At 44.4% G+C, this 15906-nt stretch overlaps 1 protein-coding gene across 2 annotated transcripts in view; it reads right to left on the bottom strand.

The window, feature by feature from the left end:
- LATS2 (large tumor suppressor kinase 2) overlaps positions 1–15893 on the bottom strand; it is a 75801-nt gene extending 59908 nt beyond the window's left edge. Inside the window, exons 1-2 of one of the 2 annotated variants that reach the window (XM_027589882.1) lie at positions 15678–15893; positions 2454–2997 (exon numbers count right to left, since the gene is read on the bottom strand). In XM_027589882.1, the coding sequence (XP_027445683.1) occupies positions 2454–2795 (342 nt within the window). In that variant the 5' untranslated portion in view covers positions 2796–2997; positions 15678–15893. Of the gene's footprint in view, positions 1–2453; positions 2998–15677 lie in introns of those variants that run through there. The other variant, XM_027589885.1, reaches the window with a different exon arrangement.
- Positions 15894–15906: the final 13 nt, after the last annotated feature.

The raw sequence follows: 15906 nt of genomic DNA, 5'->3' as shown, positions 1-15906 counted from the left end.
CTGTACACTTAGGAATCATGTACTTTTCTTATGTAAATTTTATTTTAATAAAAAGTTTAAAAGAAAACACTCAAGTAAATATTTTCATTAAGTCTCAGGTCAAATAAAGTGGGAAAAAATGTATGCACATGTATATGCAATGGATAAAATAGTGCATATAAAAGTGTGTATCACCAGTAAGACCTTGAGAAAACATGGAGTTTACTGCCATCCTGATTAATATTAGGGTCAAAAATGACAAAGTACAAGAGAATAAAACTGAACCTAAATTAAAAGGCAATATAGGAGGAGACAAAGGAAAATGAAAAGCTGCAACACCAGGTACTCTCTGTACCAATTATACTGGATCTGATAATTTGCTTTATCGAAGAAACACACAACTCTAGAGGTACTATTTGATTGTTTCCACTCACATTATTCAGGTTCTCATAATGATGTTCTGACCAGGATTCTCTGAAAGCAAATGCACGCTGTATATAGACCAAAAACAGTCCAAATTGGAGGGTCAGGGTGAAGGCAGAGCTGTTTTACTTTATAGAGTAACACTATACACCAAAGTGATTATTTCAGGAGCATTCAATATGACAAATGGAGTCCCTTCTGCTAGCAATTAACATAAATTAAATGTTGATGGGAACTTCATTGGTGTCATGATCCTTAATTTTACTGTATTTGTATTTTACTGTCTTGGATACAGCACCAGCTTCATTATTTCTTGCACTGTAATTACCACTAATGGATTTTGCCATAATGAGATCCTGCCTGTATTTTGGATTATTTGCTTCACTTGTTTCTTTTTATCACAGCTGAAACACAACTGCAAAGAACACCCTGCTCTGATTGCCTCTTTTGTTTGCAAGTGATTTATAGATTTTAGGCTTTGCTGTTGGGTTTCACGTCTCTGCAATCTTACTCTAGTATTTCCCCAGGACTGCTCCTTCCTACTTTCAAAACCATCAAGTTCTGTTTGTCAAGGGATAGCACTTGGCAGCGTATTTAACTTCATATTTTCACAATGAGAAAGGTCATGCCTCTGCTGTCAGCTTCCACTGCTAAAACCACTCTGCACCACATTATTCATGATCCTGTGCTTTATAAAAGCAACTTTCAACACAACAATGCTTGCTTCACACAAGTTAATCCCAGTATATCCCAAAGTGTCAAGGAAGTGCCCTGCAAAATAGCATGATTAGTTTCACAAACATATCATCTGAGAAAAATAAATTCTCTAGTTAAATTCTATGGTAATCAAGTACAACAAGAAGGTTGAGATAGCTTTTGGAAATAAAAGAGGGCATTGTTAGCCGTTTCCTGTGACTGTGAGGCCAGGAGTAGGTAATTAGGTTATTTCTAAGAAACTACAAGTGCTCAAGCCATCTAGATGTGCTTTGAGCATGAAATCTTTCTAATTTTCCAAGGCAGCAAAAATACCTACCTTATTTCCATTTTCATGCAACTGACTTTTAAGATGACAGATGGTAACAAAGTATTAGCTTTCAGAAGTTCTTTTATAAGGCAATCACATTTTTACCAGTTAGATTTTACTAAATACATTTTCACATGGTTGGACACTAGTTCCATTTTACATGGTCCTGCCCCTCAACCTGGGTTTTACGTGGCTATGTGAATCAACACAGGATCATAAATGTATAGCTAGAAGTTGTGTATTTATATATTATTGTTGCCACCTCCATTAATGTGTCCCTTATTCTCAAGCAACTGAGAAGTCAGACTATGTTGCCACCACTTTGATGACTTCTCAAGCTTGATCATTTCCTTAACATACTCTCCTATAACAGTATACATACTGTTTTTTAAAATAGGAGAAAGCAGAGTCTAAGGAAGAACCAAATAATGTTTGTTTTTTTTTAAACTTTTTATTTATTTATTCATGAGAGACAGAGAGAGAGAGAGAGAGGCAGAGGGAGAAGCAGGCTCCCAAGGAGCAGGGAGCCTGATGCGGGACTCGATCCCAGGACCCTGGGATCATGACCTGAGCCAAAGGCAGACGCTCACCCATCTGAGCCACCCAGGCGCCCAAGAACCAAATAATGTTAATCACCCTTTCCCTTAACTAAGTAAAATGAATGCACAAGCCAGAAACAAGGGAAGTCAGTACCTTCCCCATGACAGCTCAGAATAAGACCAAATAAAACCCAGAGAAAGGACTAAGTGTGAAAGCCCTTCTCAACGTCACAAGGACAGAACAGAATTTCAGTAGAGTTCAGAAACGTCTGGATCTTGCCTGAAAAGGAAAAGCGGCCAAAAAGACCCTTCTGGAGAGAGTGTGGAAAATAATGCGATGGCACATTGGAAGGGCCTCGGGTTTTGACCTAGAAACACTTCTCTTAGCCTTCAAGTGGCAAGCACAGGATCTTTGGCTTCTCAACTGTGCTCTGATGGACTACTTACTGTAACTGCCACCGCAGGAGCCTCGGGGAGGTTACACCCACCTGGTCACATCCCGCATTCACCAGTTCCTGCAGCATCTGTCGGTTCACTTCGGCAGCTGCGGAAGTGCCGGATTCGTTAGCAAAAGGCAACAGGGAGTATCTGATTTCTCTCAAAGCTTTCTGATAAGGTCCAAACTTCGGGGTAGCTCTCATCTGCTGTTGCTGCCTGGAAGCATCCTTGCCCCCCAGGACTTTGGTGGCCAGGGAAACATCGCTGTTTGGGCCCACAGGCAGCCCCTGAGCGGAAGATTTGGCCGGCTGCTTTAAGCCCTCTCGAATCTCCTGCAGTCGCTGGCGGCTATTTCCAGAGTAAGTTGTGGCAGGAAAAGTCTTTGGCCTCATTGTTAGTCCAGTTTCCTTTTACCATAAATACAATCTTCTTAAAGTGTTTTATTATTTAAAAAAAAACTGTCAACAGTATCAGTTAGTTGTAAACATACTTTCAAAACAATTTCCTTTTGAAAATCTTCTTTCCTTCAATTTTTGTAGTTCCTATAGAGAACCTAAAATTTTCCAGAGTCTTCATTTTGAAGATCATCGCTATCTGAAAAAGAAAATGGAAAGAACATACTCATTTGTGGTTTTCACATACTGTTAACAAGAGTTTTCAGAAATGGACAATGATCTTGAAAATATTCCACTTGGGAGGATTAAGAAAGAACACATCACCTCTCAGAAATGATAAAAATACCGTTCAACTCTGGTTGGCGCACATGACATCTAGGGCTGTCCCAAGATGTTTCGTGTAATATGTAATCTGCAATAAAGTGTATCTCTACAAGCTCATACTGACTTAGAAATATTTGACTCAGGCAAGAAGAGAGAGTAGTATTAATTGATAGCTCATTTAAAATAATTCATTATAATATAATTTCATTTTGAAATTTACAGCTTAAGTATTTAAGGATTAAACTTTCTACATGAGGTCTTGGATTTCTGGCTTATTCCTAATAACCACTCAACTCATAACCCACACCTTTGTCTCTTATCTCCGTGATTTTACTAACTCTCCCCCACCCCAGCCCTGAACCTGTGGTCCTTCCATGTCTTTGGAAATTACTCCTTATAAAGCCCTCCCAAACTTCCTAGAAGATACCACAAAACTCATCACATTAAAGGTGTCCTATATTGCAACTGAAAGCAGTTCTAGCACAATGTGCTGCAAGACTTTGAAGGTAACTACTCCCTGGTTTTTTTACAAAGTGGTGAAGTTCTTATCAGCATTGTGACCTAAATACCTTTCTTGTAGAAACTGATACTTACATGGAAGGGGACTGATAAAAGCACGTGGGTGATTTCTTTCTCAGAGTACACTATGACCATACTAACAAGTGGCTATATCAATAAGTTACTCATACGGATCACCTACTACTTCAGCATGGAAACAGCTTGTACATATAGAACTAGAGATCAGGGGCACCTGGGTGGCTCAGTCATTAAGCTTCTGCCTTCGGCTCAGGTCATGATCCCACGGTCCTGGGATCAAGCCCCACATTGAGCCCCACATCAGGCTCCCTGCTCAGTGGGAGGCCTGCTTCTCCCTCTCCCACTCCCACTCCCTCTGCTTGTGTTCCCTCTCTCGCTGTGTCTCTCTCTGTCAAATAAATAAATAAAATCTTTAAAAAAAAAGAACTAGAGATCACAAAGCCATTTTCTGATAGTGAATTATACCTACCCCAGGCCTAATTCACTGACTACTCTGTTGTTCTTGCATTCCGAAAACAAAATGGAGCCCAACCCAATACTGCCCTTAGCAGCCAGCTCTCCTGGAAGCAGGATCTAGCTCAAGTCACTTGCTGACTGGGTGACCTTGGATAAGTCTTTTAACCTCCCTCACCTTCCCTGGGTGAAACAGGTAACACAACTTGGTGAAAGGGCAGTGGTGAGCACCGAACAAGACCATGCATGGAACTGGCTCAGTAGCACTTGGAACACAGAAGCCTTTGGTAAACCATGCTTTCTACTACTCGTGTTACTATTATTTGTGTAATTAGCTGTCATCACCAGAGCACAGATGCCCACTGGTGGCAAAAGCAAAGGCCTGCTGCACAGCCTCTGGGCTCATACCTGAAGCTCCAGTGGCCCCTCTCCCCGTCCCTCCTCTTCTGCTCTCACTAATTTCACTCCTTTTAACCCACAGAACTCTAAGAGCAAACTGTAAAGGGTAAGCATTTTGCATTTTAATGAACAAAGAAAAACCGATTCAAAAAAGAGCAGTCTTTAAAAGGACAGGGTGAAAGGCTCTGGACTTTTTGTTTCAGTAAGGAATTTTAGAACTGAAAAATGGAAATCTGCTTCACAGACTTTGTCATGCAGAAAGAAAAGTGATTGCTAATATTTATTCAGTATCTACTATGTGCCAGACTCTAAAAGAGTTCTATGTGAATTTACTTATATAGATCTATTTCATAATCATATATGACCATAAATCTGAAGCAATGACATTAAAATTTCCATTCTTTTCTTAGAGGTGGGGAGATGGAAGGTCTTAAAAGGTTCTAACTATCGTTCTCAATGAAACTGAGGGAAGATTCTATTTAGAAAGAATCAGACTAAATACATTTTTCAACATGAAATCTATATTTTAATGCACAACATCTAACATAGTAAAGTCACCGAAATGACGTTTTAAGACACTGCAGACAGTGAACAATTAGATCCAAGAACTGCTGAGATTTCCCTTGGGCCTGGACCAGAGTGTTGGCAGGGGGCCAGAAGCCCAGAGCTCTGCTTAATTGGTGTAAAATGGGCATATTGCAACCACACTCATTTTCAGTGACTTCGTGGTCTAAGCATCTGTTTTGTAATACCTAACTTTCTAAAACCATGAATTCCCATTCCAGCAAAAATAGAGATTCTCAAGGAGCTGCCAAGCACGTATGGAGAATCCTGACTGACTCCTGACTGACTCTGGCTATGTCTGAGAAAAGGCAGGAGAATTGTATCTTTTCCTGTGGGAATTTACACAAATCACTTTGTTTCCAATCTCTAGGGTCTTTTTTCCTTTTTTTTTTGAAAACTGAAACACACAAGACATAAATCAGCCTATCTTCACAATAAATAATCAGGGAGGGCCTCTTTGCAGGCAAAATGTATTCACCCTTCCTCTACCATCTACTCATCTATGCCCCATCCACCCACCTATCCACCTTGCAAACATTCATCAAGAGCCTACTAAGTCTCAGGCACTGCTAGTACAAACAAAAACAAATTCTGGCTTTCAGCAAGGTAAGGGTGAGGTAGCCAAATAAACAGCTTCAAAGGAAAAGAGATGCCTAAGAGAAGGGGGAAAATCATCTAACAAATGGGAGATTAAAGGAGAAAGCCAGAAAAAGCTGCGAAGTAGAGATAACTGAATCTGAGTGTAGGGAACAATGGAATTCCAGCCAACTGGAAGGGCATATGCAAAGGAGCAGAGGAACAGGCCCCACCCCTCACATTCACAACTGTGTGGCAACGGCTTTTCCTGGAGAGTTACGTAGGGATGAGACTGTGGGAAGTGTACAGGGCTCCATCTGGAAGGACCTTCAAGGCCATGTTAATTGTCTGGTCTCCTTGCAGACGGTGGCAAGTCATTGTCTGCGGTGAAGCTAAGGAGTGACGTGGCCAAAAGTGCCCTTTAGTTGAGTCTGGAAGCCAACTTCAAAAGGTGGACTGGAAGGGACAATCGCAACACACCAGGTAGATGAGGGAAGCCTGGGTGAGGTGCAGCAGTCCCAGGGAGGGAGGAGAGAGGGTTTCAGGAGCTAGTTGCACCTTGGCCAGACATCTGGGCTTAGTCTGGCCGTAGAGACATCAATGAGAGGCACCAGCATGCGGGACATTCACCTAGCTAGGGAGATGTCTGCTCAGCCATAGAGAGAGAGAGAGCAGTTAGGTAAGTGAGTGGAGAGCTCATATCCCTCCCAACTGGCATGACTTAGAAGAGCAGCCTCATTTTACCAACAAGTGACATTAACAGATTTAAGAGAAGGAACAAAGCTGCTTTGCACTCAGCTAAGAAAGGGCAACGGCCACAGGAGACAGTCCACACTGAAGAAAAAAGAACTGTGAGAATGCCAAACCCAAGATGTGGGGATGTCCTCTCTACCCAGCCACACCAGCAGAGAGAAGCGGAGCCAGGCACAGGTGAAATAGGCCCTGGTGGGTTGAGGCTTGAAAGCTCTCTGGAATTTACTCTAAAAACACAAAGTTGCTGAAAGCTGGGGAAAAAAATCAGTCTTTTGTGGGGACGGGGGGGGGGAAGAATATTTTTATTTAAGTTGAACATATATTTCTTAAGGTGCACAAATCATAAGATCAATGAATGTTCACAAAGAACACACCCTTATAAAGAGCATCTAGATCAAGGAGTGTGTCATTACAACCCAGAAGCCCCCAGCCCCCCACAGACCAATGCCCCAGGGGGAATCGCCTTCACTAACTTCTAACACCAAGGATTAGTCTGACTGGTTTTTGAACTTTATATCCATGGAATGACATGGTCTGTACTCCTCATGTCTGGCTTATTCTGGTCGACACTGTTTGGTTATTCATACAGTGGTATGTGCCAAGAGTTTGCTATCCTTCACTGCTGAGTAATATTCTACTGTATGAACATACTTCTTTATCCATTCTGCCACCGAAGGGCATTTGGGTTATTTCCAGTTTGGGGCTTTTGCAAATTGTGCTGCCTTTCTTATGGCTTCTGGAGGCCGTGTGACTCCAGCCCCAGAGCTAGGAGTTGAGGAGTGAGTGGTCTGCTCTAAGACATTGCTTCTACCACCACAACCAATACTTTCCGTGTAGTTATTGGCAGAGCTCTAGTGGTTCATGTGGTACCTTTGTGGGACTATAAAAAGGTACCCCTTCCTCAAGTAAATTGTTTGTTACTATATTATTGTACAACTCCTACCCTGGGGAGCTTTCCAGAGCTCTGTGGACAGTGGCCTGGCCCTCTCTGAAAACATACCGATGCCACATGTCACAATCTATCACAAAGACATGCACACACATGTAATATACACCCCCCACGTGAGGGGGGCAGGTAAAGTCTGAATCACAAGGAGGGAGGGAACTGGACCTCTGAGGCAAGTGACAGAGGAGTGATGTGTACTCTCCAGAATAGGTGCGTAACATGTATGCCATGTGGCTTAATCCGGGGAGGTGACTCTCTACTGCTGTACAGGTATTCCGTGAGTGGCCCAGGGTCTCCACGTAGGCTACACATGCCCTCATATAAGCGAGCATTTGTATGATGTGAGGTATGCCCTTTTACATGTAAGGCCCTTGAATAGTGTACAACCTGAACACCCATACAAGATGGCTCTGTTACTAGGTTTTAGGAAAACAGAAAATAATGACCAGCCTCTGACTTTAAGGGAGTTCACAGTTTAAGATGGGAGACAGAGAGAAGATCAATTACTTAGATAATGTGACAATAAAAGTCTACCCAAATATTATGGGGATCTGAAACAGAACAGTAGCTGGAGAACAGAGAGAAGTGAGTGGATTTAACAGCTTAAGAAATAGAACCTGTAAGGGTTGTGATGTTCACTAGAGGACTAAAAGTTTGAAAGGGGAGGCCAAGTTTCTGGTTTAGAAACCAGAGCTGATGGTAGCACTAGTCTCTGAGCCAGGACAACCACCTGGACAATGAGCATCAAGAAAGAAGCCTTGGTGGGGATGGAAGAGGGCATTTATCAGGAGGTAAGGACAGGTCTGGGGGAGGCTGTTTCAGAAGACAGCCGTTTCGGTGCAAAGGAAAAAGCAGCTGGAGCTGGCTTCCACCCCCAGCTCTGGCACTTAGTTCCATATGATCTGGGCAAGCACTTCACCTCTCCGAGCTTCAGTTTCCTGCTGGGTAACAAGCCTTTCTCTGTCTACTTGACAGGGCTGCTCTGAAGATCACAGGTGAAACTGCATGTGAGATCATTCTCATCTGTAACGCACAACACACTGGCCAATTATTAGAATTACTAAGAAGTTCAGGACTCAGAATCCGTTAGACAAAAAAGGCTTTAATCAAGTCAAGAGACAAGACCAGGGCAAAGTCCAGACTGGCTTAGTGGGAAAGGTACCAAACTGAATGTAGAAATGTAGGTATTTCATGCTCACTCCAAATGACTCCTCTTTAAACGACTATTTGATGGCAATGCTTGAAAAGTTAAAGAATCTTCCTTTTTAAAAAAGAAAAGCACGAAGAGAGAAAAACTTAAATAATTAGACTTAACATTTGAAACGTGTGCCTGCAGCCGGGCCTGGGAGCAGTACCTGAACTTCAGGAAGCTGACTGCTTCCCAACCAGCCAGCATCAGGTTCAACCTGGATGGCCCTGGGCAACTTAAAGGCAACAAATTCTTCCTTACCTCTGGAACTTAGCAAGACTATTCTCTCTGCTAGGAACAAATACCACTCCCAGTCAGGTTCACTTATGCCTCCTACAACTCTCAGCTGAAAAATCCCCTTCGCAGAAGGACCTCCATGCCCACCTAACTTCAGAGACCCTGGTGTTCACTCACAGCCCCGTCCCAGAGTATAACGAATGACTGATGTGCCTGCTTTCGTCTTGAATCACCTCAACTGTAAGGCCTGTGGTGCAGGAGCCTGCCTGTCGGACATGCACATAGGCCCAAGAAGCATCTGTTGAATGAACACAGGAAGTCACCTAGCACTCTGGGTCCGTCCCCTCCATCCTACACCGATGACAAATCCTGCCACTGGTCTAAGGGCGGTGCGGGAGGGCACCTGGCACAAGGCTGAGCACACGGAAGGCACTCAATAAACAGCAGTGCTTCTCCTCTGAAGTGTAAGGTGTGGGTCCAGGTGAAATGTTCCCCAGTGGAGTTCACACATAACTATCATATAAAGTTGCATAACACAGCATATTATCAGTCAGAAAAATGAATGAAACTTTGACACAGGCTACAACATGGATGGACTTTGAAAATGTTATGCTAAGTGAAGTAAGTCAGACACAAAAGGACAAATACTTCACAATTCTGCTTCCATGAGGTGCCTGGAATACGCAACTTGAGACAAAGCAGAATGGAGATGGCCCCGGTCACGGGGAGCTATTATTTAGTGCGTTCAGTTTCTTTTTGGATAATGAAAAAGCTGAGTACAGATGGCAGCGATGATAGCAGTAACAATGTGAATGTACTTAAGGCAACTGAATTATACACTTATGAAAGGTTAAAATGATAAATACTATGTATTTTTTACACTCATTCAAAAACGGGGGGAAATCGTCTAACTATTCACATTTTGCTAACTAGCGTTTGAAGAATGGTTCCCTTGCTGCACACAGTGACACATGCAGAGACCAAACCTCAGGACAGGGCGCTGCCAGGAGGGCAAAGTCCCCTCACAGAGCGCAGTCTAACCTCCCGGGTGCCACGTTCGCCCTCCCAAGTACGCCGTCACCCCCACCGCCAGGAGGCCGAAACACACAACAGCGAGCAGCTTCCAAAGAGCAGCGCTCCTGAGATACTTGGGAGTTTTAAGCACTCATGTGTCCCACAAACATTCCAGTTATAAAGCCAGCCGGCACAGGTGAGCAAGACATTTCTGTGTTGATGTCTTGTATGGATGCATGAGCCCAGAAATACCAAGTGGATGAGCCCTTAAACAGAATCCAGACCAGAGGTCTCGGTTTCTTTTCTTTTTGTTTCCCCTCAACAATTTATGATGAAAATTTTCAAACATATAGAGAGGTCAAAAGAATGATTCAGACACACCCCATAAACCCACCGCTGGGGAAGTTCCTCCGCGTGGTGGGAGTAGGAGGTTACCACACACTCTTCTCATGTTCTTCCCATCTTCCACCATCACCTTGACAGAAAGCACTGGTCCTGGGACCACCACAGGTGTTGCCCTGTCTCTGTAAGTGAGTCTGTACAACAGCACCTCTGGGCAAACTGTGCTCCTGCCTGAACAGTCTGGAAAGCATGAAACTCTCCCTCAGTCCCATAAAGAATGAAAGTATTTTCTCAGCTTGAGACCTTGTATTTTAGGTTTTAGTTTGAAGACAGTTGATTTCATGGCCAAATTATGAACTTATGAAAGAATTTTTCATGAGAATACTCACCAAAGATTGCAGCTGGAAATGGGCTACTCTGACACACTACTATATCATTTTAATAAGTTCTTTCATCAAGAATTTTCTAAATATGACCCTAAGGCCTCATGAATGTGGATTTTAAAAAAGAGCATATCAAGCAAAGTAAATCTAATTTTGGAAATTCATTTGGCATCATCAATCAATTTAAATATACTTTAAAAGAAACTAGACACCAGAATTTCAAAACTATAACACAACTCACAGAACAAAAAAACCTCATTTTCAAACCTGGAACTGAGACAACTACTTAGAATAGGTGGCTCATGTAAAAATGTGAGAGCAATATTTGAAGCATCCCTTAATTTGGCCCTCTCAAACCCAATTCCAATCCTGGAAAGGGCTATCAGATGTTCATGAACTTTCATTCTAATTTCTGTTAGTGCTTCATGAACCCACACTGGATGCTAAACACACATCAAGCACCAACCACAGAATCAACCAAACCCATGTCTCTTGAGACCCACACTAATGACAAACACCGGCATTTTTAAAAACAGTATTTCTTGGACCTAAAATTCCAGTTATTATTAAAATCATATCCTTACTATAATTAACTAGCAAAGTTGAAACTAACTCAGGCAGACAGGTCAGGCCTCCAGCCAGATGCCAAATGTCAGAATCACAAACTACCATGCTGATGTACCTCTCCAGTACTGTCCAGGCTGGGAAACCACACAACAGTGGCTCCCCCTCATAATAAGGGTCTTTGAGGAAATCAATTATTACAGTCCTCTGGGGATCCAGGAAAATTCTCCAATAAATAGTGGCAATCACAAGGTTGTAGTGGTTTAGAAGTGCCATATGCCAATACTTTGCTGGGTATTATGAGGTCTCACCCAAGTAGAATAGGGTCTCACCTCTAAATAAAGCTTACAATCTATTTTTTTTTAAAGATTTTATTTATTTATTTGAGAGAGAGAGAGAATGAGAGATAGAAAGCATGAGAGGGAAGAGGGTCAGAGGGAGAAGCAGACTCCCCGCTGAGCAGGAAGCCCGATGCGGGACTCGATCCCGGGACTCCAGGATCATGACCCAAGCCGAAGGCAGTCGCCTAACCAACTGAGCCACCCAGGCACCCTAAATAAGCTTACAATCTAGAGGAAAAACAAACCATCACATTCTTTATTAGCTCTGCACCTGATATCTGTGGGATATATATGTATGCATTATGAACAAAGGCATAAAAAATGGAGCCAGAGAAGTCTGTACTCTAGATGACCACAGAGAATGATCAGGTTATAGACAGATTTATTATCCATTATTTGCAGCATTCCTAACAGCAAGCAACTATATAGGATGGGTCTCCTTATCTTCAACTCCATACCCCAGTAAGGGTTTTCAGTCTTTAAGAAAGCACTGCTTCCTTTCCCTCCAAATTTCAGACATACACCAGCTAGGGAATCAGAACACCCATCCCATTTGAGAGTCCTGCTATGGACAGAGGTAAGACTGTGACTGTCCAAAGAATCCCAGTACATGTGCCTATTTGGAGAAAATCTACCAGAGAAAGGATTGTTTCACCAAAACTGGAAAGGCTAAAAGGCTATGATTTGATGAAGGAAGTGTGAAGCTATTCTTAGAGTCTGGAACTTCCTGTGAAAAGGCTCAAACATAGAAGAGAAAAATGAATAGGCAGATAATGTTGGGGAGGGGGCAGGTAAACTGTCTGGGTACATTTAATGAAAACACAGGAGTGAGACTTCTGAGGTAGGATGATGTTAATTAGGAATGAAACTTGCTGGTTCTTAGCATTCTTAATCAGGAAAACTGCTTGGAGGCAGGGAGGCCAATACTCCAGAGGCCCACTCCATTCAAGAGCCAACTTACATTCATAAAATCTTTACCATCCTTGCTAATTTAGAGGTTATAGAATCTACGTTATGCCACAATAGAGCAATGTTAGTTAACAATAAATATAAACCACTGCTACAAAACGTGAGATTTTTCACTTGTCCTCCAGAAAAATTCCCATGAATGTCAAAGATTAGCACATGGGCAAAAAGTATTTAATTAACTTAAACCATTTGTTACAATTAGGTTGACATGGTCTAGATGGTAAGCAATATAAGGTTTTCATATAATGAACAGTAAACATTAAGTAATGTCAAATTTCCATTCTAATTTTAGTATCACAACCATTATCTTTATTTCCGACACTACCTTGTTTGAATAACAGCTCAAAAATGAAATTATAGATCAAATAACATTAGCTTTAAAAATACTGACAGAACAGCCGACTTAGTGAAACTGGTGGCCCAAACACCAGGAGCCATTCACAGGTGCTCTGTGTAATAAAGCCCTGGTTCATACAGCATCACCCACGCAACATATAAAGGGAATGGTGACCCCCGGACTTGTGCCACAGAGGCCCAGTTCTGTCCAGAGTAATTACTAAGCAATAGGCTTTTGTAAAAAGGAAGGAGATTCAGGGAATTTTTTGAGCTGGAAGTCCGTCACTTTAGGGATTATCAAGCCCAACCCCTTCATTCTGCTGAACAGGATATTGTGCTCCTTTTAAAGCAGATTTACAGTCAAGACAAAGTAAAAGCACTGAGTTATCTTCTCTATTTCTTCAAGTCATTTTTTTAAACGTCAGTAGGGAACACTGTTTAGAAGTTTCACATTATAACCATGAAATGAAATATAAAAGCAACTTTTCAAAAACTGTGTTGGTCTGGTTTATCTAATACAAAGCAGAACACCCCCGCCCCCTCCAAAAGCTTTCCCAAATCCTTCCTATGTGTTTATGGTGAATTTATCAGCTTCAACACCTGCCCCCCCCATCCCCACCCCAACACAGAGTGGGATTTAGAAGCCTAGGGCTGGCTATTTACAACACAGCATTTAAAATAACAAGGCATCTTATTGTAAAAACATTCCCCTCCCACCAAAGGAAAGTTCCTCCCATCAACCCTGTGATTTGCTAAGGAAAGAAATATGTACAGTTCCAATTTACACTTAGGTCAAAACTATTTCCAACTAGAAGGAGAGACTAGTAGAATCCTTTCCAGTTCTAAAATTCCATGATTCTAGTAATTCAACTTAATACTTTTGCATGAGGTCTTCTGTTCAGATGCCTAGTAATTCAACTTAATACTTTTGCATGAGGTCTTCCGTTCAGATGCCATTTTAAATTGCTTTACATTTTGAGATTTATTAAATGTTTAGTAATTTTAATTTCAAAGGAATGCTGGTGTACTCATTAAACAGTGTTCTATATACCTGGATAATGAGACCAAATTTTATGAGAGGCTGAATAACATAGTGTCTTGTTAATTATAATTTAAAACAGACTTTCTTAAACAGTCTCTGCATTCTTATTTTGGAAGATTGTTCTGTTACTACCTTATTACTAAAGGAAAGAGTAAAAATAGGAAATAGTAAAAGCTAAAGGAGAAAGTAAAAGATACACGGCAGCTTAGACTCTTGATTTAGCACTCAAAAATGGTGATCCATCATGGAGGGATTTATCCTGAGATTCAACTAACTACATGGAGCAAGATCTACTTAGTACAAATTTCCTAAAAATAAGCCACGAGTTGCTTTCCCCATTATTAAAGGAAGACTCCTCATCTACTAATTTAAACAGAACACCTGTACAAAGACAATACACATTTTGTGACTTTCCACTCAAATTTCAGTATCTTTAAGTTTCTTAGTAAAATGTGGGCCAACTCTCCTTTAAAAATGTAACATATTTGCCGAATACTTTGGGAAGAGAGCTGTTTGGCCACTGGATTTTTATCTGCCAAATGTATAGTCTCTGGCTTAAGAGTACCGTTAAACAATTTTAAAAGTCTAGATTACTATTAAGAGCACGCTCACTTATATCCTCCATACATGTGAAAATGTAAAAGTTCTTGTTTAAGATTTTGTCATAAGAAAACTACAAATAAAGTATACTTTCACGGTTATGATTGCAAGAAAAAAAAAAAAAAAAACTTCTCATTCGAAGGGCTCAGAACACACAGCCAGCCAGCAGCCTAGGACACCCGGGCCCCCGGGCCGTCAGGTGAGTTTCACCCTCTTCTGGGAGGGGTCTACCTTCCCCGCCTTCCCCTGGGGTACTGGGGACTAGGAATCAAAGAACGACAGGTTTGCTCCAGGCTTGCACTCCCGCTCAACCCCGAGAGCCAGACTTCACCCCGAGAGAGATGCTCTCCCTGAAGTTCCGAAGGCAGGCTTGCGGAGAGGTGACTGGCAAAACGCGAATAAACTCAGAATCCGTAACGCCGGAGTCCGGCAGGGAAACTAACTGCACGTGAGGTTGCATCAGAAAAGACAAGCTCCAGAAAGTCGGCTAAACTAGGACGCAGGAAAGGCGTGTTATGCAACGGCCGCCGCTCTCACCGCCGCGAAAGCGTCCCTGAAGCTCGGGCTGCGACCCGCGAAGACCGGGAGGCAAACTTGGAGAGGTCGGAGCGAGCGCCGGCCCGGCACCACCGGGGGCTCTGCGGGCTGCACCGTCCGTGGCAGGCGGGTGGGGGGACGACCGCACGGCCAGCGGGGGAACGACGCCGCGGCCTGTGGGGGGACGACCGCACCGCCCGGGGCGGACGACGGCGCGGCCTCTGTGGACCGCGGTGCAGCGGGCGCGGGATCCCGACGCTGTCTGGCCCCCCAGCCGGGTCTCGCGGTAAAAGCCCAGCTCCCCGGGACCGTGGAGGCAGGGTACCCCTAGCGCGGACGGCCTCTCGGGACGCCCCGCTCGCCGCCCCGGGCCGGGCCGCTCCAGCCCCGCCGGGACGCCCGGCCGCGGCCGCCCGGCGCACAACAAAGCGGCGCAGCCCCACCGGCCGGGCGCTCGCTCCCAACTTCCCCGGCTCGGCGGACTCCGGACGGCCCGCGACGACGCGCCGCCAGCGGAGGCGGCTCCTGGCCCGGGCCGGGCGGGGGCCGTGGGGGCAGGGCGCAGGGCTCCGCTCTGGACAAACTTCCTCGGCCGCCCCGCTCCCCGCCTCTCGGCCGGGCCGCCCCGCCGAGTCGGGCGCCCCTCCCGGAGCCGCGGCCCGCAGCGGCCCGAGGGTGGGCGCGGGGCGCCCTGGGGCCCCGCCGGCCCGCGGAAACTTCCAGCCGCCGCGCCTTGGCCCCTGGCCACACGCCCCCCGCCCCTGCCCCTTCACCTCCTGGGGCGCGGTCTACACCCTCCGGGGCGTCCTCGTCCGTGGCTCCGGGGCCTCGCGCGCCGGGGGACCGGGCGCCAGTGGCTGGAGCGGCTGCTGGCCCCACGGGTACAGGGGAGCCCCGGGCGGCGGCGGCGCGGGCGGCGGCTGCTCCATCTTCCCGGGGCGCTCACGCCGAGGTTCCAGCGCGCAGACCCAAGTGGGACATTCGCTACATTGTTGGCATTCC

The sequence above is a fragment of the Zalophus californianus genome, chromosome 3 (genome assembly GCF_009762305.2).
Source record: "Zalophus californianus isolate mZalCal1 chromosome 3, mZalCal1.pri.v2, whole genome shotgun sequence".
NCBI classification, from domain to species: Eukaryota; Metazoa; Chordata; class Mammalia; order Carnivora; family Otariidae; genus Zalophus; species Zalophus californianus.
The sequence above is the reverse complement of the archived record's forward strand: the minus strand, read 5'-3'. Positions and strand labels throughout refer to the sequence as shown.